Source organism: Rhodnius prolixus, unplaced genomic scaffold (assembly GCF_049639745.1).
Source record: "Rhodnius prolixus isolate KJV_2025 unplaced genomic scaffold, Rpr scaffold_1, whole genome shotgun sequence".
NCBI classification, from domain to species: domain Eukaryota; kingdom Metazoa; phylum Arthropoda; class Insecta; order Hemiptera; family Reduviidae; genus Rhodnius; species Rhodnius prolixus.
Genome location: NW_027411581.1, coordinates 65,127,828 through 65,152,073, shown reverse-complemented (window position 1 = coordinate 65,152,073; position 24,246 = coordinate 65,127,828). Strand labels below are relative to the sequence as shown.

At 33.7% G+C, this 24,246-nt stretch overlaps 1 protein-coding gene and 1 long non-coding RNA gene across 8 annotated transcripts in view; one reads left to right on the top strand and one right to left on the bottom strand.

The window, feature by feature from the left end:
* Nucleotides 1-24,246, top strand: part of Ac76E (adenylate cyclase type 2 Ac76E) — a 114,849-nt gene that overhangs the window by 47,253 nt on the left and 43,350 nt on the right. For all 7 annotated transcript variants that reach the window (XM_074112541.1, XM_074112547.1, XM_074112545.1 and 4 more), the window contains one exon: nt 18,133-18,236. In XM_074112541.1, coding sequence (XP_073968642.1) covers nt 18,133-18,236 — 104 coding nt within the window. The remainder of the gene's footprint in view (nt 1-18,132; nt 18,237-24,246) is intronic.
* Nucleotides 384-23,587, bottom strand: LOC141446128 (uncharacterized). Its single transcript, XR_012453533.1, has 3 exons — nt 23,447-23,587; nt 4,582-4,726; nt 384-1,919 (listed from the first exon to the last, which is right to left on the bottom strand). It is a non-coding gene; the product is annotated as an uncharacterized lncRNA (long non-coding RNA).

Below are 24,246 nucleotides of genomic sequence, written 5' to 3'. Positions count from 1 at the left end.
AAACATAATGTCGCTGCTCCATTTGCCGGAAGACATCGCAGACTATTCTGTGCCACCAATAGATCTCACTTTGTTGATCACCGACTACTTGTAGGCTCAATTTTCAGATTGATTTGAACAAAAAAAGTGTGATATTATTTTGAGTTTAAACACAGCGACAATGCAGAATGAACTGTAAACATTGAGACAAGATATGACGTCGTATTCTGCAAACAAGAAATCTCATGGACCAATGTTGAAAACCAAAAAAAATCTGCTGTTTTATTCTTAACAACAATATTCGATATTGTAACTCGTACATGTTTTACAGATTCCTATTTTTAAAACATATTTAAATCTCTTTTATGATTTACAGAAATTTTAGTACTGCTCATCATGCCGAATTTATACTAGAAAGGAAACCTTAATTCGTTTTTAGAATTCCATAAAAATATTTCTTGAATATTATGTTTTATATATAATAACATATAGACGAAGTTTAAAGATTATGTAGTATTATAGTAAGATGATTTTGAGAAAATCTACGAAAGTTAAACTGACTCAGTAAGATTGTACTTTAGGTTGCAGAATATCCTTCATACTTACAAATTTAGGAACACGTTTTACTTTATATTATTGAATAAAGAAGACACAGGAGATTTCCACTGCTTGCATATTCTATGAAGGTTTCCACTGCTTGCATTTTCTCTGAAGGATCCACTGCTTGCATATTCTCTGAAGGTTTCCATTGCTTGCATATTCTCTGAAGGCATCCACTGCTGGCATACTCTCTGAAGGTTCCCACTGCTTGCATATTCTCTGAAGGTGTCTTCTGCTTGCATATTTTCTGAAGGTTTCCACTGCTTGTATATTCTCTGCAGGTTTCCACTGCTTGTATATTCTCTGAAGGCTTCCACTGCTTACGTATTTTCTGAAGGCTCTTTCCGATGAACCTTTATCAGAAAGGAAAGGTGAACGCATTGAATTGGGGAGATTAAGAAGGTTTTCTCTTCGACCTTTACACTTTTGTTAGATGTTATCTCTTACTTATGTACATCCGTAAATAATAATTACTGCAGTAATTTTTCTTCTGCGTAATGGTTATCACTCGTTTCAGTTCACAGCATTGCTAATAATAATTGGATTTTCGAATATTAATTAAATGGAATTATAGATTAACTAATGCTAACTTTCTGAATGTATTTCTTTGTTTTTCAGAGAAGAATTACTTTTTCTTTTTGCGTTCAAATTGTCTTTCAAAAAAACAAATTAGGCAATGTGAGAATTTGCCTTAATGTTCAAACAAAACAAATTAAAAACAAAAAACTTTTTAATTATATAGATAGTTAACGGCAAACTTTAGCCTTCCAATTTTTTTTTTTACTTTGCTTAAATTAGAATTTTACAGAAGCCGTAGTAGTTGTACTTCTATCTTTTGGAGTTTCATACTCTCCTTTAGGTTGGCTAAACTGAACTCTACTAATCGACTAGCAAAACCAATTAAAGCTGTTTAGCGCACTCTACTGGAAACAGCGGTTATCCTGTCATTGTAAAAGCCGGCTGGCGGTGGCCGATATGTGCGCCCCCCCATTAAACTTGTACTGTTAGCTGCTATATATTCCAACCAATACCGCTCCCGCCCCCGGCAAATCATTTTCATCACCCACATTATACGTTTTGTATCTTTCGCTTTATTTTAAATATGTTTATTTAATTTTTTTTTTTTTTGTAGGATTACTTGAAATAAACTCCATTACTGATTTTAATGGGTATCTTGTTAGAGTACAAAATTTTGATATTCTATCAAAATAAATTTGATTAAGGAGGATCAGGTGTACCATCAAGATTTTTCAATTTTAAAGAAAATCCTCAGCTGTAAGTTGCACTTAAGTTCCACTCGTTGTTGTCAATTTCGTCGCTTTCAATGTTCTTCTGTAAACCTGGTTTGTACAGAATAAATGATTTTTATTTTAATAATTTTATAGGATTTATTTTTATTTTTTTTTTTTTTTAGGGCAGTTCTAGGGACTGGTTGGGATATCATATCATTTAAAGTACCATTTCCAGGGCTGGATTTAGATGAAAAGAGGCCCTAGGCTATTCATTCCACTTATGAGGCCCTTTCACCACCCATTTTTAAGTTTGTAAATTACGTGAGAGATAATAAAATACATCACTACAGTGATATCGTGTATATCAATATGTTAAATGAAACATGTTGTTATTGGTACTAACCTTTTGCTAACAATTTGAATGTAGGCCCCTCTTAATCTTGAGGCCCTAGTACAGGGGTCGGCAACCTATTTTAGATAGGGAGCCATTTTTACTTAAATAATTTTAATAAATCTTACCAAGAGCCGCAAGGAGTACAGAAGTCTGTAGATCATTTGTATTTTCACAAATTATGATTTCATGATATTCAATAACAATTTAAATGTTATAAATATTTATTTTCACTTATTGCAAAGTAAATAAACAAATAAATAATAACTTAACGAATGAAAAGGCGGCAGTGTTACAATATATAATCATATACTTTATTTTGATATTGTATAATTCTATTCAATTTCGAACCGATCACTTTAAAATCATTTTTGGGAAAAAAAAAACATTTAATAAATGAAATTTTAATTCGTTCCAATAAAATTAAAATATACAATATATTTTGGGCACGCTGAAGAGCCACACAATTTGGATAAAAGAGCCGCATGCAGCTCGCGAGCCACGGGTTACCGACCCCTGCCCTAGGCTGAAGTCTAGTTAGCCTATAAGAAAATTCGGCCTTGACTATTTCAGATATTGAGAGTTGATCAACTTAGTAGAAAGGATGTTTCAAAAATTTTGGAATCTGAAGAAAATGAAATTCTTCTGAAATTAAATCTGTTTGGAAAGTTGTGTGAGTGATACCAGATGTTTAAATTCTTTTAATGTTAAAGGGCAGGGGCCCCCCCAAACAAAAAGTGTTTTAGCGAATATGTTCTAGTCAAGCACATAACATACCTCGGAAATTTGATAGAATTCGTTTTTAGCTTCTATCATCACTTCCCCAGAAAATGCTTCTTTTTTCCTTCAGTTTTTCGTGAAAAATAGCTCCGTTTTCTTTTTCTAGAGATACGATATGCCTTGCTTAGGAAAATCTGCTATTCCCCCCCTTAATCAAATAATCGATTGTCAATACGCGATTGTCGCACACAATTCTCCGCCTTTCTCCTGTCTTTATTCATTTCACTAAATGCTATAGAATAGAATACATTATATTTTGCCTGTACATATGTTTCACATACAATAGGCTCGTCATAATAATCATAATAAACTTTGGACTGATCCGTCGAACAATATCAGTTCACTCAACTTTGAAGTGAGTAACATTTCATCTACTGTTTAAGAAGTCCTCTATTTTATAACAGTTATTTATTTAACAAGTGTGGAAAGTAGTACTTTTCCTCACACGAGGCAGGGTTTGCACGCACGAGCGAGCGAAGCGAGGCAAGTGCAAATTGCCGAGTGTGAGGAAAATACTTTACACTCGAGTTAAATATTATATTTTTTCTGCAACCATTAGGGTTATTAACTAAAAAAAAAAAAAAACTAAACAGGAATCACTAGAATCCATTTTAAATTTCTATAAGGTAATAACCTTTTTAACTGTTATAATTAAAAATATCTAATTATTTATTAAAATATTATTTTTATTTCTATATTCCTTTCAATTTTTATTTTATTTTTTTAATATTCGTTTTTTAATTATTTAGTTACGTTAAATAAGCTTATTAAAGTTTTACAGAACATAGCAAAACTTCTTATTTCAAGGAAGCACAATAAAGTTTTTCCACTCACTATTGAGGGAAGTGACACATGGGAATTTTTCCCCACTAGTGAGGTAAAGTTGGGCATTACATAGCTGATTTTAATTGAGTAATGAGAACATTCCTATACGGTTGCAGAAAAAATGTATTATTCAATAAAAAGTCATTAAATAATCCTCCATTGAGGAATTTTGTTGAACATCCCTGGCCTACCATCATCATGCTCGACGCCTTGTTCGGACCTACACAATCTTCTTCTAGGCAAATGTAAGTCATTATAGTACATCAAGATGGGTGGATGTCCACTTTGGCTTTGGAGGAATTTACTAAATTTACGAGTGATCCCAGCGCCAGCTAGAAAATATCTTCTAGATTTTTTTTGAATGAATTATTAATATTTTTAGAGAGCAGTAAAAAGGGGGTAATCTTTAAAGAGAGAGAATTTTTAGGCTGAAGAGAAACAAAGCAGAATGGCGACCTGCAGAAGATGAAGAAGAAGAATAAGAGGAAGGCTTAAGGTGGTAATCCTTGTATAAAGCCAGGGACAAGTTAAGGGGCTGGCTGGCTTAGATTTAATTTAGATGCACGATAAGGAACATGAGAGAGTTCTCTTCCTATCTCGCCAAAGAGTGATGGTAAAAAATGATGAAAAACTTTAAAACAAAAATAATAAAATTAATAATAAATCTAAAAAAGATGGTTAAAATTTTATATCTTCATTTTCTACTTGATTTGTTTTCTATTCATATTTATAAAAATTACTCGTAGATAAATAAACTGTAAAAAAATGTCTCACATTTTTGGCAGATTGCCTCGGCTTGTAACATTTTATCTTGAATGGAACCTGTACAGTGTGTTTCTTGATTTTATTTTTGGTATAAAAATTACATTATTTCATTATGTTTCGTTGACACATGTTCCTACTTTCTGTACCTTGCAGCCTAAATTGAAAATCAAATTGCTTTAAATAGGATCAGAGCGAATTAGTTGCCTGCCTGCTTTTGTTCAGTGTTTGTACAGCCAATGTTCTATCAGAAATACTCAGCTGGGATAGTGAGATGAACAATGAAAGGTACTATATATATACACCATAATATTGAGTTAGTCCCAAACTCGCCCACCAGTTGGTTGCCACCAAATTGGCCAATCCAATTTGGCCATTTTTTTTTCTTTTATTACGTTTTTTAAAAATTAAATATTGAACATATTGGGCTTTTCCATTTATAAAAGCTCTCTTTTTAAGAGCCTACCAACGGTGATATTTTAAATTATTCTTTACTATTTTATGTATAGAGCCAAAGGCTTCAAGTATTCAAGAAAAATTATTAAATAATTCTTTTCTCTTAGAAAGTTAATTGATTGTCATTAATATTGAAACTGATCACATTTGCTAATTAATGTATCTCTCGTCTGAGAAATTTTCTTTTGGGTCCTCCAACTGACGATGCTCTAAATCAGGCAATAAGTCAAAGGTTACAAAAAAGCTTCATACTCTGTAGCAGAACCATTCTCTCAAATTTGCTTAATCACCGCGTGCTACAAGTAATTCTCTCTATTTCTCTCTCTCTCTCTTTTCCCATAAATCCCATTGATCTGTGACCCTTTAACAGACCACTCCAACCAATCGTCGACTAAATCATAAGAGGCCTCATGATTTAATATACAGGGTGTCCCAAGCTATATGGATAACGACTTTTTCTCGGAAACTAAGATAGCTAGAAAAAAAACTAAAAAATACGTGTTCCCTTAGTTTTTTTTGTTAGGAATCCAAATTTAATTTGTAACTTTTTTTCGGTGCTTCCAGAAGGGCGATACAAGCACCAACTTCATTTTTTCAAATGGGAAGGTGCGGTTTTTATTTCAGAAATGGATTCCTCTATTTTTTTAAAGGAAAATTTACTTGAACGGTTTTTTTCTGTGAGCGATATTTTAGAAGTTATGAATGAAAACATGATTCTTATAAGAAATGTCAAAATGATAATATTATAACGGTTTTTTGATTGAATAAGAAGAAAAGTACTATTTTATTATAAATTTTACTCCTCATCAATATTATAGATCATGCTCGAAATGGCCTCCACCATTAGAGATGCATAGACATGCTCTTTCCTGCCAATTGCCCCTTACTGCCAAAGAAATAGATTCGGTTTTAACCGAGTTACAGTCATCTATTATTCTCTGCTTTAGTTCATTTACAGATGCCATCCCGGCTTGATTCTGATACACCTAGATTTAGAAATGCTTTTAGGTAAGCAGAAATAAGGAATGAAAGAAAAAAAGTTATGAATAATCACCTTGTTTTACAGGTATCCCCAAAGGAAATAGTCCATAGGTGACAAATCCGGTGAGAGAGGTGGCCATTAAATCGCCCCCCGTTTCGATATAACACGCCCATCAAATTGCCTATCGAGATATCTCTTTACATGTTTGATGGCATCTGTAAATGAACTAAAGCAGAGAATAATAGATGCCTGTAACTCGGTTAAATTTGAATCTATTTCTTTAGCAGTAAGAGGCAATTGGCAGGAAAGAGCATGTCTATGCATCTCTAATGGTGGAGGCCATTTCGAGCATGATCTGTAATATTAATGAGGAGTAAAATTTATAATAAAATAGTACTTTTCTTCTTATTTAATCAAAAAATCGTTAAAATATTACCATTTTGATGTTTATTATAAGAATCATGTTTTCATTCATAACTTCTAAAATATCGCTCACAGAAAAAAACCGTTCAAATAAATTTTTCTTTAAAAAAATAGAGGAATCTATTTCTGAAATAAAATCCACACCTTCCCATTTGAAAAAATGAAGTTGGTGCCTGTATCTCGCTTCTGGAAGCACCGAACAAAATTTGCAAAGTAAATTTGGATTTCTAACAAAAAACTAAGGGAACACGTATTTTTTAGTTTTTTTCTAGCTATCTTAGTTTCCGAGAAAAAGTCGTTATCCATATAGCTTGGGACACCCTGTATATATATTTTTACCTCATCTCATGACTTGGTGATGAAAGTCATTGATTATTTGGATAGCCATCAATGGATGGTAACTCCTCACGTGTTATTGTATCAGTTACTAGATTTGCTTGTGGCAGGAGCGATTGTACCTGCAGCTGTAATATTTATGCATTAGTAGAAGTTATAGAAATAATGGATGAAGTCTGGAAGACTGTACAAGCAAAACTGAGCTATGATTTAGGAGAAAATAAGTTTATGAACAATGAGTACTCTCTAGATCAGATCTCCTGGATTATAAAAGCGAGAGGCGAACTTATGTATCTTTAATTATAGATTTCTTTAGAGATGATGAAGATTTCCTCTGTTCTTTGTGCGATATTTCCTTGCCAGAGAATACTTATCATTTTCTCGCTGAGTGTCCGGCATTTAAAGAGTTTCGCATTCGCTTTTTTGAAAAGGAGAGTCTCACAAAAGAGCAGCTAATAAACATATCTAAATGGTTACCGTAAATGGAAACCAATTATAAATTTTTGTAAATATGCATGGAATTTCCGTCATAATTATCTAATTCAATCAAATAAAATAATATATTCTGTAATATTTTTGGGATTTTTAAATTATAATTAAAGTTTAAAGCAATTTTTGTAATGTTTAAGTATGTTAAGTATGTATAGTAGGCAACAATCCCACGGATGGTGTTTTGGACCCAGTGTATTTGTCTATTTTATTTATCATGATCAAGAAAGAAATTTATTTTGTAGTTATAGTTTGTTTCTAAAAATAAAAGGCTTTATTATTATAGACGTAGCGAATGAAGTCGGAGCCGGGTACAGTCTCAAAATTTACCAAATTCAGTCAGTTAACTGTTCCTTCCGGTGGCAGATTTGTTTTCAAACTCGAAATTTTAGCAACTCATTTAAATATATTTTTGTTTATTACTATTTAAGACACATTATGGTACTTACATTGAAATGAATACTTTATGAAAAAAAGAAGAAGATAATTTAGAGAAAAGCGGAACACATCGATAGATATCTCTAAAATGGATACTTAAAATTCAAAATCGATAATTTGACCTGATTGCAGCAACTAATTAAGAGAATATACCAAACAAACAGATTAATCAAATTATCAAGATTCATCATGATGATTAATAATTGAAAGCAATCAACAAAAATTTAAGCAACCATTTTACAAAATTCAGAAAATTCTGGTATATAAAAACAAAAATATGATTACTCATTAATATCGATACATAACACAAGTGTGTCTGTGGTGTCTTCATCATTGGATTTTCCCAACCATTCCTCTGATCGATAAATAAACGCTTTGCTAGATTAGTTTCTGCATAATGTAACTAAACTAGTTGTTTCTCTTGATAAAAACTCGGGGTAATACGAGTTCATATATTTGTTTTTGGATTTCTTTTTATGGAAATAGGAAATTTGGTTATTGGTGACGCAATTGTTTTTGAAGATTTATGCATGTACAATCTTGCATTGTAGTGACCAATTGAATACACTAATAACTTTGTTATTATGTGTGTTATTTTTTTTTTTTTTAATGATTTAAGGCGCGTCAACATCTCAGGTTAATGGCGCCCAGAGCTTTATACAGTGCACTGCCGGCCTCCGGACAGTGTTCTCTCGTTACAGACAACACTGTCCCATCACCGGACAGTGAGCTGTAAGAAGCTGCCTAGGAAGAGAAAATCTAAGGGTCAAGCAGCTGGATTCGAACCCGGGTCCTCCGCGTGGGAGTCCAGTACTATGTTATTATAACTATTTTAATTATAACATAATTAACTTAAGTTATTATAACTATGTTATTGGTTGTCTATCTAATTAGTTGTCTATCTAATTATTAAGTCTATCTAATCTTGCTTTGGTTCGTGTGCAATATTACCAGTTATGTTTACAACTACGAGTCTAGATTCTACAGAAAAATGTTACTAACATTGTTCCTTGTCTAAAAAAAATGGGTATTTAAGCGTAGATATTGTTTCAGAATCCAAATATAGAAATCTGTCTATTGATCCCTAAGTTTATTGGGAATTGTACTTAGAAGCTAACTACTTGGTTAAATGGAAATGAATGAATGTAACCGACCAGGGTTTGGCCATTATTATTATTATTTTTATAAATGGTTACAAAAAGTAAAAATGTGTATATAAAAATTTGAACCCCATTTCATTTTATTTAACATTTCTTGCCGGACGGAATTTTGTATTTAAAGTGGGCCAAAATAAGCCTAGTTTACAGTAATTAAAGTTAAGATCAGTAGCGAATCAAATTATGATTATAACCTGAATCTTATTAATGAATCATCGTTGACGATGGCACTTCCCTAAGTGCTAAATTGTCGTTGCCATGATCTTCTAGCTGGTTACTAGTAATCCTCTAAGGTGATCGCATTAAGTACTAATCTGAGAGAGAGTAATCTCAAGCAGCTTATCAAATTCCCAAGTTCATGGAGCTTCTCCTGTATTGAGGTCAGGATGTAGCAATTTTAGGACCCTTACTAATAGGCACATTTCGTTTGTATTACTAAATTCTATCTTGGATTACATTCGGATCTAAATTTAGTTATTTAAATAATAAAAAGAAAATATATTTAGCTTATTTACTTTTAAAAAATCCACAAACAAATATCTAGTTTTTCCAGACTTCCTGGTTCAAAAAAAGTACGAGGGTCGTTTGAAAAGTCCGTGCAAAAATAAAAACTACTTAATTTTTTGGGGTAAACCTTTTTTATTTTTCAACATAGTCTCCTTTTAGGCTTATACACTTCGTCCAACGCTGCTCTAGTTTGTTGATCCCTTCCGAATAATAGGATTTGTCCAAGTCTGAAAAATAGCCATTCGTTTCTGCAATCACTTCCTCGTTTGAATAAAATCTTTTTCCCGCCAGCCATTTCTTCATATTGGGGAACAAATAGTAGTCCGAGGGAGCCAAGTCTGGAGAATAGGGGGGATGTGAAACGAGTTGGAACCCTATTTCCATTAATTTTGCGACCACAACTGCTGAGGTGTGAGCTGGTGCGTTGTCGTGATGGAAAAGGACTTTTTTGTGGGCCAATCGTGGGCGTTTTTCTTGCAGCTCGGTTTTCAAACGGTCCAATAACGATGAATAATATGCACCTGTAATAGTTTTACCCTTTTCCAGATAGTCGATGAGGATTATTCCTTGCGAATCCCAAAAGACGAGTCGCCATAATCTTTCCGGCCGAAGGAACGGTCTTCGCCTTATTTGGCGCAGATTCCCCCTTGGTAACCCATTGTTTAGATTGTTCTTTGGTCTCAGGAGTATAGTGATGTATCCATGTTTCATCCACAGTGACGAAACGACGCTTAAAGTCCTGCGGATTCTTCTGGAACAGCTGCAAACCGTCCTTGCAACACTTCACACGATTTCGTTTTTTGGTCAAGCGTGAGCAATCGCGGCACCCATCTTGCGGATAGCTTTGTCATGTCCAAATGTTGATGCAAAATATTATTTACCCGTTCATTCGAGATGCCCACAGCACTAGCAATCTCACGCACCTTCACTCTTCTGTCATCCATCACCATATCCATGGATTTTATCAATGATTTCTGGAGTAGTAACCTCAACAGGGCGTCCAGAACGTTCAGCGTCACTTGTGCCCATATGGCCACTCCGAAAATTTTGAAACCACTTATAAACTGTTCTAATCGAAGGTGCCGAGTCACCATATTGTTTATCAAGCTTCTCTTTAGTCTCCTGAGGAGTTTTGCCTTTCATAAAGTAGTGTTTAATCAACACACGAAATTCTTTTTCGTCCATTTTTTGAAAATCACTCGACTTCCTCGATTCAAACGAATGCCAAACACAAAGAAATAGACCGATCTGGCTGAAACTTGGTGTGTGTTCTTCCAAGAGATGCTACTAACTAAACATAACCTCGATACGCGCCAGTGGTGCTATCTCTCTGACTTTGCACGGACTTTTCAAACGACCCTCGTATTTCAATGCTTACGATAAAGTGTGACTTTGGCCGTTGAGTTATGTTACAGATCCCCCTGGTGGGTTCAAAGCGAATTATAAAGTTTCATTTTCCTGCTAAACACCCAATGAGAGCGTTTTTTTTTAGAAAAACACTTTTCCCGACTCAAAAGACCTTAACACATTGCCGACCACTCGGGGAAATCTCTCCGTTTTGTAAAATGTCAGTGCACGACCGATCGGGGGAAATCTCCCCGTTTGACAATGCAATGCAATGGAGTACTGAATACATGGTTTTAAGTATATTAAGTACTTATATATTTTGATGCCCGCTTCTCTTCGTTGATCGCTATATATTAACACTATATTTTTTTAAATAATAGAGAGTAAAAGAATTAGGAGATGAGAAAGAAAGAGATATTGCTAAAAATAATGCTGATGAACAGTTCATGAAATTTTCACAAAAAAATATACGCCATATTGGATTACAGTTTGATAGCATAGTCACATCTACAATTCCAGTCTTACAATTTTTGTATTGAGCATAACAACTCCATATCTATTTTGTAATTTATCTTTATAAATAAGACCTTAATAAAATGTCCCAGGAAATTGAAGATGCTTTTAATGAAATTCATCTTGATACTGCATCAGAATGTTCAGAAGACAATTTTGATATCCATTATCAAACCAGGAAATAGATCTACTCTTAGAATAATTTCAAGCGATTCAGAGAGTAATTTGGATGATTCAGACAGTGATTCAACTATAATATATTCAGTTGCAACTCGTGCGGTCGGCAATGTGTTATAAGACGTATTGCTTCCGGTGAATCCTGAATTTATATAATTTGTCATGATCGTAAAAGTTTTCTTACGATAAAAAATATAGAGTCTTATGTTTAAAGTACAGTCTTGTAAATACAGGCATGCCAGTTTCTCTAGAATACCTAAATCTTTGATTTCTCTCTTATATCTCAACGTCCCTTGATCATTTTATAGCCTAGTGAGGCTTGTAATAGTTCCCTGTTTGCGGTTTTTTAAAAAAAGGATATGGTACAGAGCGGAAGTTTTATTTTATCACGTAAAATTTTTCATTATATTTGGGGCAAAAAATTCATTATGATCAAAGGTGTTTTTGGTTTGTGTTTGTTTTAATCGAATTTTAGCCAATGAAATCTGTTTGTATCTGACGTCTTTAAGGGTTTATTTGTCAGTTTCAAATTTTACGCTGATTAAAGGGAACGTAATCCCTTTATAACTTTCACTTTGCCACTCGTAAATAAGGCATTCAAAAGCGCTTGCCTTCAGTATTTGCTCTAAATTTATTTAATATGAAATTTTAAAATCAAATATAAACTTAATAAATGTCTCAATTCAATACGCAAATTTGAAAATAAAATATTCATGGTTGAGTTGACTAACCTTGCTTTCTACAAGATTGCAATTTCCTTCACCAACTTCGTAAAGTGAGAGAGAGTAAAGATCTGCACAATTGCACATTACCTTGATTATGAAGAGAAAACAAAAATATGTTCTATTAAAAATTTGACCCAACTTTTCTTAACTTTACATTCCGGAAAATGGTAGGAAACGATGGTAAATAAGTAAGCAATGCTAACTTGAGTTCTACGCTTTGCTAATAAGTGTTTCCAATTTAGGGATTCATTGTTAAGAAGCAGTTCAACCAACCGAACAAACTAATTGGTATATTTTGGCAGTCGGGGGCAGTAGCCTTAAACTCTCTAAAGTTGGCCGCTAATTTGTGCTAATATAATTTCAACACAATCATTAATCATGCATCCATTAATATTCATGCAGTGAATTAATATTGGCTGTAGTTAGTTATCAACGGGTTCATAAATGATTTAATCACAAATATCTTCATGTTTATGAAATTTTGTTTGTTTGTTTTCTCTTTTTCTGTATCTGTGGGGATATTTATGGTTTTATACGATAAAAACAATGGTTTATGCTTTTTTGTATTTGTCTCGTTCTCAATGATGCCACGGTAGCCGAGCGGTTAAAGGCCTGAACCTCTAAACTGTGTGTCGTTATTGTAGGTTTGTGGGTTCGAATCCCAGTCTAGATTTTAGTTTTTATTTAATGGTTAATATGAGAAATTAATAGTACTGTAGTGTTAGAGCTCTAGTCCCTAATAGGTTTTTCGTAAAACACGCTAACAAATAGTTATTTATTTAACAAGTGCAAATTGCCGAGTGTGAGGAAAATACTTTACACTCGAGTTAAATATTATATTTTTTCTGCAACCATTAGGGTTATTAACTAAAAAAAAAAAACTAAACAGGAATCACTAGAATCCATTTTAAATTTTTATAAGTTAACACTATAACCTTTTTAACTGTTATAATTAAAAATATCTAATTATTTATTAAAATATTTATTAAAATGCTAGCTATGAGGTTAGCATACTGGACTCCCACGCGGAGGTCCCGGGTTCGAATCCAGCAGCTGACCCGTAGATTTTCTCTTCCTAGGAGCTTCTTACAGCTCACTGTCCGGTGATGGACAGTGTTGTCTGTAACGAGAGAACACTGTCCGGAGGCCGGCAGTGCACTGGAAAAAGCTCCGGGCGCTAATAACCTCAGCTGTTGATGCGCCAAAAAAAAAAAATTATTTTTATTTCTATATTCCTTTCAATTTTTATTTTATTTTTTTAATATTCGTTTTTTAATTATTTAGTTACGTTAAATAAGCTTATTAAAGTTTTACAGAAAATATTTAATAACAAAACTTCTTATATCAAGGAAGCACAATAAAGTTTTTCCACTCACCAGTGAGGAAAGTGACACTAATGGGAATTTTTCCCCACTAGTGAGGGAAGTTGGGCATTACACAGCTGATTTTAATTGAGTAATGAGAACATTCCTACATGGTTACCGACAATAATTATTTTAATTTATTTTGTGAAGTGGATAAGTCATATCATTACACTGAAAACGGCCTTTTGAAAGGAAGACTAGAAGTACTGACTGACTTAAAATAATTAAAGAAACATTTTTTCTAATAAAACTCACAAAACCATCTTAAAGCAATAAATACATATTTAGTTATTATCACCTTCAATATACACCACTCCCCTATCCCTACAACGCTCCATGCGAATTTACCATTGTTCGAAACAGTGCTGGAAGTCTTTTTCTGTGAGCTCTTCTGCATGACGCGTGCCGTTTTTTCTTTCACAGCTTCGACGGACCAAAAAATTGTGTTCCTTTTTAATGCAGATTTGACTTTGGGGGAACAGATAAAAGTCACATGGCGGCGGCCAGGTCAGGCGAATAAGGCGGATGAGGCCTAAAACTGCGCTGATGTTTTACTTGGCTAGAAACGTCTTGTGACAGACAATGCAGTGTGAGCCGGCGCGTTGTCTTGATGGAGAGAGAACCCTGTGACTTGTTCTTCCACAAATCGGGTCGTTTTTTCCTTACTCTTTCACGGAGTTGAGCAAGCACCTCTCGCGGTAGTAATGTTGATTAATTATAATCGATATTTTCATCCGTTTTGGATGTGTGGAAGGGCGACCTGGGCGGTCATCATCTCCGACGTCTTCTCGGCCATCTTGGAAACGCTTGAACCACTCAAAAACCTGTGCGCACGTGATAAACATTCATCGCCATAAACTTCTTTTAATAAAAGATCAAGTTTCAGTAGCGGTTTTACCCAAGTTTTGATGTGAAATTTCACGAAAATTCGTTGCTCTCTACTACATGTGTATTATCATGTTATCTCGGCAAAACGAAACTAACACCTCTTACACAAACGACGACGGTTCCGGTCAGACACAGATTTCTCTATAAACACGCTGAGACGCTGCACAATCGAAAGAGAAGGCTTTTGCGCTGCACAGCTGTCGGTCGTTAGGGATTTGGCGCATGCATAGTTCTTCTGTAGAAGCATCAGTCTCGTTATTTGATAGCTACACCTCGTATACCAGGTTTAAATTAAACATCTGTTTCTTAAGAAAAATTGTGGTAGCATTTCAAATAAAATCTGGAATTTTAGTTCTGAAATTTTTCAATTTTGATTTATGGTTGATATTTTCTTCGAGACAGACCAGCTGACTAATTTTTTTAAAAAAAGAGCTAAAAACGGATGTTTCCGGAAGCTAAAAATCCCCACTTTCCCCTTTCTTCGCTAGAGAAAGATCAAGCTCTGATGAAAAATAAATTTTCCAAAGTGCAATAGCAAGTAAACATGCATAATGCATTGCTTTGGGCTAGTTAAGAATTTTTTTATTCACCATCATTGGAGTAGGTGGGTTAATTAACGGTTATCAAATATACAGAATACATTAATTTGATGAACCTTGGCTTAAATAATAATATCGCAGGCGATATTGTTTCTAAATTAGCATCTTAAACGACTTAACCAGATCGATTATGTGGGAGATAAAAGACAATAAACTGTCCTTGTTTCTTTACTAAACCAATATTTATGGGTAATAACGTTGAATGCATACGTGATTTAGTTCTTCACATTGTCTTCAAACAATGAACATAATTATTTTGTTCTTGGTGAATGAAAATAAATAAATCTAGCTGAGATAAAGGAGAATGGAATTTTTAAAGTGGTTTTAAAGTGCGAGTTTGAGAGGTTATAAGTTGTTTACCAGTTTGGAGGTTATAAGTGGTTTATAATCTGGGCACGCAGAACTCTTGTTTGGATTGTGCTTTTATGGGTAAGGCTGGAAACATAGTGGAGCGGCGAGCAAAGCGGCGATGATAGCTGCTTCAAATCAAAGAGAGCGACGAGCAGCGAGCAAAGATTCGCATGCACATAGTGACGAGTTTAGTCGCGTTCTCCTTTCGACAAAACGAGATGGAGGAACTATTTTTATATGAAAATTCTTCGTTGAAACTTTGGTATTTGCAGCAGCTTAGTAGTAGGAGCTGCAGTGTACATGACATAAATAAGTTTAGAAATGAACTTGGTGAATTTCATCACTTGTACCAACAACTTCGGGAGCATCCTGGCAAGTTTCATGCGTATTTTCGAATGTCTATATCAACATTTGATTACATATTAGCCCAGTGTAACCCATTAATCAAAATCAAATTTTATTGTTTTTGAGTAATACAGCTCATAACATGAGTTAGGCACAATATAGAAAAATTAACTATTTAGGTTATTTACTAAATACAAATCTGTGTAACCCCATTAATCCTAGCAATTACTTTAAGATAAGAAAATCAAAATAAATAAAAATAAAATAGAAATATATGCAGATAAAAAGAAATTAGTCAATTAAAAAAACACAATAATTTTATTAAATCACTACACCATGATTTGTCGTAAATTAATGTTGTTCATCTGAAAAACTGGAGTAGTACGACGCTACAGAAGAAGGATTGGAGAATTCGTCCTGATCAGAAGTAGTAGGACGAGAAAATGTAATTTAATTTTGCCTAGTATTTAGATGAAAGTTAGCATTAAGGGATTGAGAACCAAATTAAATGTAGCAAAAATTACCTGAATTCTCCATTAACTACTAATTGTTAATTAATTTAAACTATTAATTATTAAAAACTATTGTAGCTTCACAAATACTATGGCCCCACAGAGGTTTCTTTAAACAAACTAAACCAATAAATGTATCAATATCCGTAACCTTTGAAAAATAACCTTTACAAATTGAGCGCGATGAGAGCGAAGAAATCAAACATGTCATAACGCTTCGCTCTACTCTCTAGAGATAGCGTTGCTCTATCTTCGCTTTGCTCGCCACTATGCGCGGTCCCATATGTTTACTTGTGTTTGATTTCGCCGCTTTGCTCTTCGCTATCATCGCCGCTTTGCTCGCCGCTCCACTATGTTTCCAGCCTCCGTCTTTGGATTAATGTTAATAAAATCTCAGAAAAACCGCTTGAGAGCGTAAAATGCTTTCCAGGAAGTAGCAATTCAGCTCAACCGATTTTATTTACACGACTGAATCCTTAATTAACATTGTTTACGTAATGTGCTGCCACTTTACAATTAGGTTAACTCTTTGAGGCACCCGATTTTGAAGAAAATAAAAGCCCTAGTTGCACAGAATTTCTTTTATTATAAAAAAATGGAAATAAACATTCATTTCCATTATTTTCCATTTGTAATCATCCCTCTCAAATAATCATCACTCTCGAAATACGAAAAAAAGAAAAGAAAAAATTAATACCATTTCAATAGTCCTTTTTTAGTGTGGGACACTGGTATTGTATAATACCACTATGCAACTAATGCTTTATATGATGTTCATTCAAACACTACTTTTTACCAAAACAAAGCGGAACTTTGCAGACAGTACAGCGTTTGTCCTTCAGCGCACTGTTCCTTGAAATGTTTAAGTTTCAAGTTTTGACCCAATTGTTTGTAAACAATATATGAATTAACAACAGCTGCATCCAAATAATAGAACAGTATGCGGTGCCACCATTTTTTACTAACGGTCAAGTTTATAATTGATATACAATTTGCTTTTCACTTATTTTCGCTTTTACCATTGGTGCACAGCACTGCCAACTGAATGAAAAACTTTAAATAACCTATTAAGCTGTATGTATGAATAACTTCAACGTTTCGAGGTAGGCTAAAATATATCCCACCATGCAGCAAAAGGTGGGACAGTTTTTAACCCACCTAGCCGCAAAGAGTTAAAGGGAGCCAATCGCAGAGCTGCTTGAAGAAGGATTTCATATCGTTCCAGCATTTGTGCAACGAGTGGACGAATTATAAAGGAAATCGCTTAAGCGTTAAAAAAAAAAAAACTCGAAAAGCCCAAATCCTTCCACCGAATTTGGGGTATCCGGTTAGTTGATTTCGGTGAAAGAAAGAAAAAAAGGTGACAGTATTCTAAAAATACATGGTAATTGGTTGAAAGGAAAAGGAAGTGTGGAAATAAGTTTAGAGGAAGCGAGACAGAGGTAAAAATGAATTCTTAGTAGAGAGATATCAGACATTCAGAAATGAAATTATCCAGAAGTGTTCCGGAAATGTGAATGCAAGAAGCTGCTCGCTCGATTGTTGTATTTAAGTATGAGGCGGAAAAGGATATCCTTCATTTGATTTTATTGAAGTTATTCTTCTTTTTTTTCCAATTCAGACTTCATTCATAAATCATAAGTTGTCAATGAAGTGAAATAAACTTCTTTTTTCATCTCATTCTCATGAATTTGTCAGGAAAGAATTTGAATCAAGTTAAATTTTCTATTTGGTTTTTTAACCAGAAATATCCGCTGAGTTCGCTTAAATAGTTTTTTTGGAAAATGATCTGTGCGTATGTGCAAAATATCTTTACAAAAATCAAATTTGTCGATTGGCCCCCTCAGGAGGTTCGACTGATACTTAGCATTGAAATCCTTTAATCGAAAGTACTAACTTTACTAAGTGGATTTTTTGTAATTTAAATGATTTAAGATTGAAATTTGGTTTTCAGGTGAAAAGAAGTATTATGCTGAAAATGGCGGATGCCTGTCAAGAAGTGACAAACAAACAGACCAGGTTTCACGATATGTACGTCCAGAGACATAATAATGTCAGGTAAAAGTGTTATGTGTTCTAATTTCGGGTCAGTTCTTTAAAAAATATTAAAATAATTACTTTTGTTATTCGCGTTACTGAGCATTTCACTAATGGATGGTCTCCTGAGGGTTACATTTCGTGGAAGACAGGTGAAGTAATTAGAAAAGCAAAAATTAACGAATAATCTAAAGCTGGGGTCCCCAAAGTACGGCCCGCGGGCCACATGCGGCCCCCAGAGGACATTTATCCGGCCCCCGCCTCATTTCCTCAGTGAGAGGAGCACTATATGTGGTGGTGCCGCAAAGCGCTGCGTCGCTCGTGTACAGTAACTACTTCCGTTGACGCGTTACGGTCGCGTCACGGCTCCCTAAAGCAGTGTAAAATAACAAGCCAGAAGTAGGAAGAAAGGCAAAGCACTATAACTAAACCGGACATTGACCATCTCATTAGCCAAAAGCAGGTCCATAGGTCCCACTGAAATACTGGGCAGTTTGTTGATTTAAATTTACCTGTTCTTTATTTTAAATATTCTATTTGTTCTAGTTGTACTTCAAAATAGTTTGTTTTATAGTCGCCCCTCCAACGGTCTGAGGAACAGTGAACTGGCCCCCTGGGTAAAACGTTTGGGGGTCCCCTGATCCTGAAGTAACAATTGATACACAATATGGTCATTTTGCTCATAAATAATATTAATCATTATGCTAGCAGGACTTGGTTCATATGACGACACTATTTCATCAAGTTGGTATCAGCAAGTTGGGCTGTTGGTCAATGTGAAGAGTAACTCAGTACTACTTACTTAGAAGCTATTTCACTAACTGAGCATGATTTCATTCCGAACAGCACAGCTCCCGTTGCTGTAGTAACTAACTTTCGACTATCCTCGGGCACATTGTTAACTTTTGATCTCCCTAGCTTTAATTTAGAAAATAAAATAATTATTACTTCAAACACACAATAAAAGAGTTAACTATTCTTTTTCTGATCTTAGTTTTTGGCTGGTGGAATTAGTGAATTTGGTTAGTAATGTTCTGCTTAGTTTATAGTCATTTAGTGTGAAATTAGACCAGCCAAAAATGGTGCCTCATTTTATAATAAAATTGTAATAAATTTTGTTCATGGGAACTTTTATAGAATCCCCAACGGATTTATTAATATTCTCGTAAGATAAATTTTATAGTATTCTCCAACTCTTTGGCTATTCAATGCCTAACTTTTTTTCAAAGTTGGAGCTTTACTAAATACTTTTAAAGCTTAAGTACTGATTGTAAAAAAAAAGTCACATTTATATTCCAGTAACTTATTACTGCTAAATCATCTTGTTCCTAATTTATTATTATTTAAAACTGTTTTGATAGAAATATGTATATGACAGTGGGATTGACCCTTATTTACATTTGCAAACATAATTATTAGAGTTCCAAATAATAGTACAAAATTAAAATTAACTAAAAACAGTTCTCATAATCAAAAATTAATATAACTTTCCAGTTAACAATAGACTTGTAAATAAAATAAAAAGAACTAATAATTGAATCTTAAAAAAACTGTGGCTGTGTGATGGACCCGGCCGTGTGTCGTACGTGAATACGTTTACGTAACGGGTTATATTTTATATATAAAATATTTTTATTTATGTATTTAGGATGAAATCAAGGAAACAAATCGACGATCGAACACAATCTATGGCTATACAGTCCGTTGTCGATGTAGAAGCGATTTCATCATCCACTTCCATAATTTCAACCGCCCCAGCTGCAGATGTACTGGGCACCGTCGTTGATCCGCTCGGCCGCATTCATTCTTTTACGTTCCCGGCACAGCTTGACTCGCTTCATATGGTGTTTTATTATTACCATTCGATTGTTCTTGAAAAGCCCTTTCCAACCGTGTGCGATCTCTGTATTTGGTTTTGGCTTTTCGACGCGTATAGGCCGACATTATATATATTTGATAATATTTTTTTACTCTACACCTTATTATATTTACTGTCACTATTTTACACTAATGTTTCATATACAATCGATAGATTGTGACGACAGCTGACGATTAAAGCTTAAACGAACATCGTAGCTTCTCCGAGTCAAATGTTATACCATTTGCAAATCTCGATACGCAGCAAAATGATCTCAAAATGACGGCGCTTCCCCCTCCACCGCGCGCGGTCTTCGCTTATCATAATGAATTCTTTGATCCTTTAGCTATCCAGTGGTATAAGTAAAGTAAAGTAAAGTAGTAAAGTAATCGTCTATTTTTTTCAGGCGGGGCTTAACGTCCAACTACCAATTAGGTGTCGTGGACGGATGCGACTAGCAAACATACTTTACTGTAAATTTCTTTTATTAACCATTAAATAAAATCCAAGGCCTAAAACCGGGAATCGAACCCAGTACCATAATACATATTAGCTTCGCAGGTCTCGCCTCTAACCGCTCGGCTACCGTGGCGCCCTTATCCAGTGGTATAATTTAATTTTGGATGTAGACGATAGATTCGAAACTGTAGTGCCAAACTGTATCCCCCGATTTTGTTATTAGTTTTTTTGGATTGCCTCCATATGATAGTAAATTTAAAGAAGTATTCACGTCAAAAACTAAATATTATAAATTATATATTTTTAAAAGAAATTTTTATTCATATTAGATCAAGTGATCTGTTTAATTTAATACTGTAGTTAATCATTTAAATAAAATATTCCTAAATTTCAATGAATTAATTGTAAATAAAAACAAATTACCAGGCTTACTGTTTAAGAGTGATTTCATTGTGGTAACAAAATAGTAGTAAGGAATTTACATTTACTAACTCGGGCACAAAAATGTGTTCTTTGTGAGGCAAAAAGGGGACATTACAACTGTGCGGTAGGACCAGTTGTATAAGGGTTGATCATCAAAAAAGTACACGAAAAAGCGTAACGTTGGAAAAACACCCAACTTTGACCATATTTTTTTCTCTTTTTCTATAAAAAGATAAAACTCCCAAATTTTCTTTAAAATTTAAGGCAAATCCTCCTTTATATAACTGTAATTTTGTTGCAACAACATAGATTAAATAGATTTCAAGAAATACGTTGCTGAAAATGAGCAAAAATGGCATTTTCAGAAAATGTTCTTGTTACCTTTTTTTGTAAACAACGTAGCGTCTAAACGCGTGAACCGATTTTCATGAATGATTGTAACATAAAAATGAAAATAGTCCATTAGTTCATTATTCTTTACAATACACACATTCTTCAAAATGTTTTAAAATTAATGAGGTGCTCTGATCAGTAAATTTAGATATACTTATATTTCCCAGATAATCTAAACTGTGCAATAAAGATTGTTCCAAACTTGAACCTAACTGTGAACATTCTGGTAGAATATTAGAGTTGCAATTTTTCCCCCACACATAAGTTCATCGCCAAGATTGTCGAAATATCTTGAGGGAAGACATTTTTTTTAAAAACAATACTAATGTTTTTTACCCAATAACATAACCTATAACAACGGCTAATAAATAGCTTAATCTCCATATAAGCATATTTTGCTCACAAACTTAGTGAGAGTATAAATTTTATCTAGGAAGATATATTATTCATAAGCTTAAATACGTAATTTTCTGTAAAAAAAAAAAAAAATATCACGCTAGCCAGCGTAATTTTGCTGTAATTAGTGATGCAATCATCATTATGACGTGTACGGGTGGAAAGTGCTTAAATACCGAGCCGCACTTTTCTAACTTACTTATAATTGAATACTGTCACGTTAGGTTTTTTATTTTTGTTTTTTAAAAAAGTAATTAACTCTTCATTTAATAAATTAAATATACCTTTATATTTAATTAAATGCAAAAAAAAAAAAAGAAATGACATAATACAAACCATCGATTAGTGGCCCTATAACCAAAGTTAGAAGGTAATCTCAGAGTTGTTGAGGTATGTATAAATATTTAGTTGAATTACATTCTCTTTACCTCTACTTTTCAATTGTATCCAGTTCATTTATTTCATTTGTACATATTTTTTTTTTTTGATAAGTACAAGATAGAGTTATAAGCTAAAATAAATACTTAACCATTAATGTTTATTTTGAAGCTTAAAATTTCTCTTGTTGTCTAAACATTCTCTTAGAAACAATCTCATCCAGGAATAGTGTTGTTCTCTTAAATACAATGAACAGTTTTAAACAATTAAAAGGTAATGCATTTTACTACTTAACCCTCCATCGGGCGCATTTAATCTGTGAGATGAAGAGGGCATTTTCTTGTTGATAGAAACTCAGGTATTTCTTAGAATGAGCCATGGCCTTCAGTAGCTTCCTCTTTTACCTTCTTCTAACCAAACGGCCTGTCGGTGTTATGTGGTCTTACTTAACGTCCGCGTAATCTGACAGATTAGTTGCACCCGATGGTGTTATTTTTTTGGGTATTGAATTTTTTCAAGTTTTCTTATCAAAAACTGGTACAAAGTACATATTATCCTTTAAAAGACAGTTTTCTACTTATTTACTATTTTTGCAACGCGTGTCTTTTGTTGAATAATATTGAATAGAAGAAAGAGAAGAGGATTCGGACACTAAACAAGCTTTTTTTTTTTAATTTTTAGAAGATCAAGATGCGGATGATTTTGAGTGCGTATACACAGATAAAGTAACCAAATTGTCGGATAAAAAAGCCTACTTCTAGTGTTAGACGAGGGAGCCATAATATTTTATGGCGTTTGCCTGGTATAGTTGGTGACAGAACGTCGACAGAAACGTTCGGAGATGATTCATGGTCATTCTTTCGCTCTTCTGAACATAGGCGGGCATCAATGCTGAAAAACTTGTATAATGCTAATAAACCATCTCACACATTCATTCACAAAAATGTGCACCTCAAAATTAGGGATGACTGTGATTTTTTCTATTAACATTAATGTTCTGTTCCACTTTATGAGGTTTTTTTTTTTTAAAAGAAAAACTTAAACTGAAATTTTTCAATACGTTTCCAAAACATTTTTGATGGAATTAACAGCTAATTTCACAGATTAGTTGCGCCCTATGATGTTACAAACATATTGCGCCCGATGGAGGGTTAAACTAAACGCAACCTAACTCCGCCCCCTCCAAAAAAAAAAAAATTCTGGTTCGGCTCCGTGTTCTTTTTTTTACCATTCAAAGTTCAGATTACAATTTTTTTTGGGTTAAAGACAGGCGTATATTGAATTTATTAAAATTAGTTGGGAGTTTTTTTTGTAGATAACTTACCATTTTTGGGATTTTCGTACATTTTGTTTTTCAAAAAAAGTTATATTATTGACTGAAGCATCTGAATTAACATAGTCAACAAAACTTGAAACAGGTTAGGTTTGAAGAACACAATACTAGTTTGAGTTAGTGAAGGTTACGTTCCTAAACATCTGTACGTAACCTATAGATATTAATGTTTGATTAAAACGAAACTTTTACTTCTGTTGGTGTCTCCGATAGCCTGGGAGGAAACAGTTTCCTTTTGTCTGATAAAACTTGAACATGTTTCCAGGTAGTTTTCAATTTTATTTTTTTTAGACGAGAGTGTTTTGGTTGTAGAATTGGTGAGAAGTTACATGGTTTTAAGACAGTTAGTGACGAAGTTTAGAGTTCGGTATTCATACCTTAATGTTTTCTCTTTACTCTTTTAAGAATTAATATTTCATTTAATTTGATTAAAAAATATAATATCAACCTAAATATTAAATTTTTTTAAATAAATAACACAAACACTGCTTCGTTTAATACAAGGCTAAAATATAGAACAATCGGTGAGAGTTACAGTCCCAGAGGAACCTGAATTAATTAATTAAAATTTTACACATACGATCTGTATTAACAATTTCTATTTCAGTAAGTGTTGGCAGGATTCCTGGTGGTAAATTTCTTTCGTAATGCGGTAGATTATGGAATAAAATGCAGCTGTAAATGCAGCGATGTTTGAAATACGTATGAATGCATTAATGCTATAACTTCATTCTTAGAAATTATCTCATTTCCTGCTGTAAAAAAAAAAAAAAACAGAGCATGCATTAAAA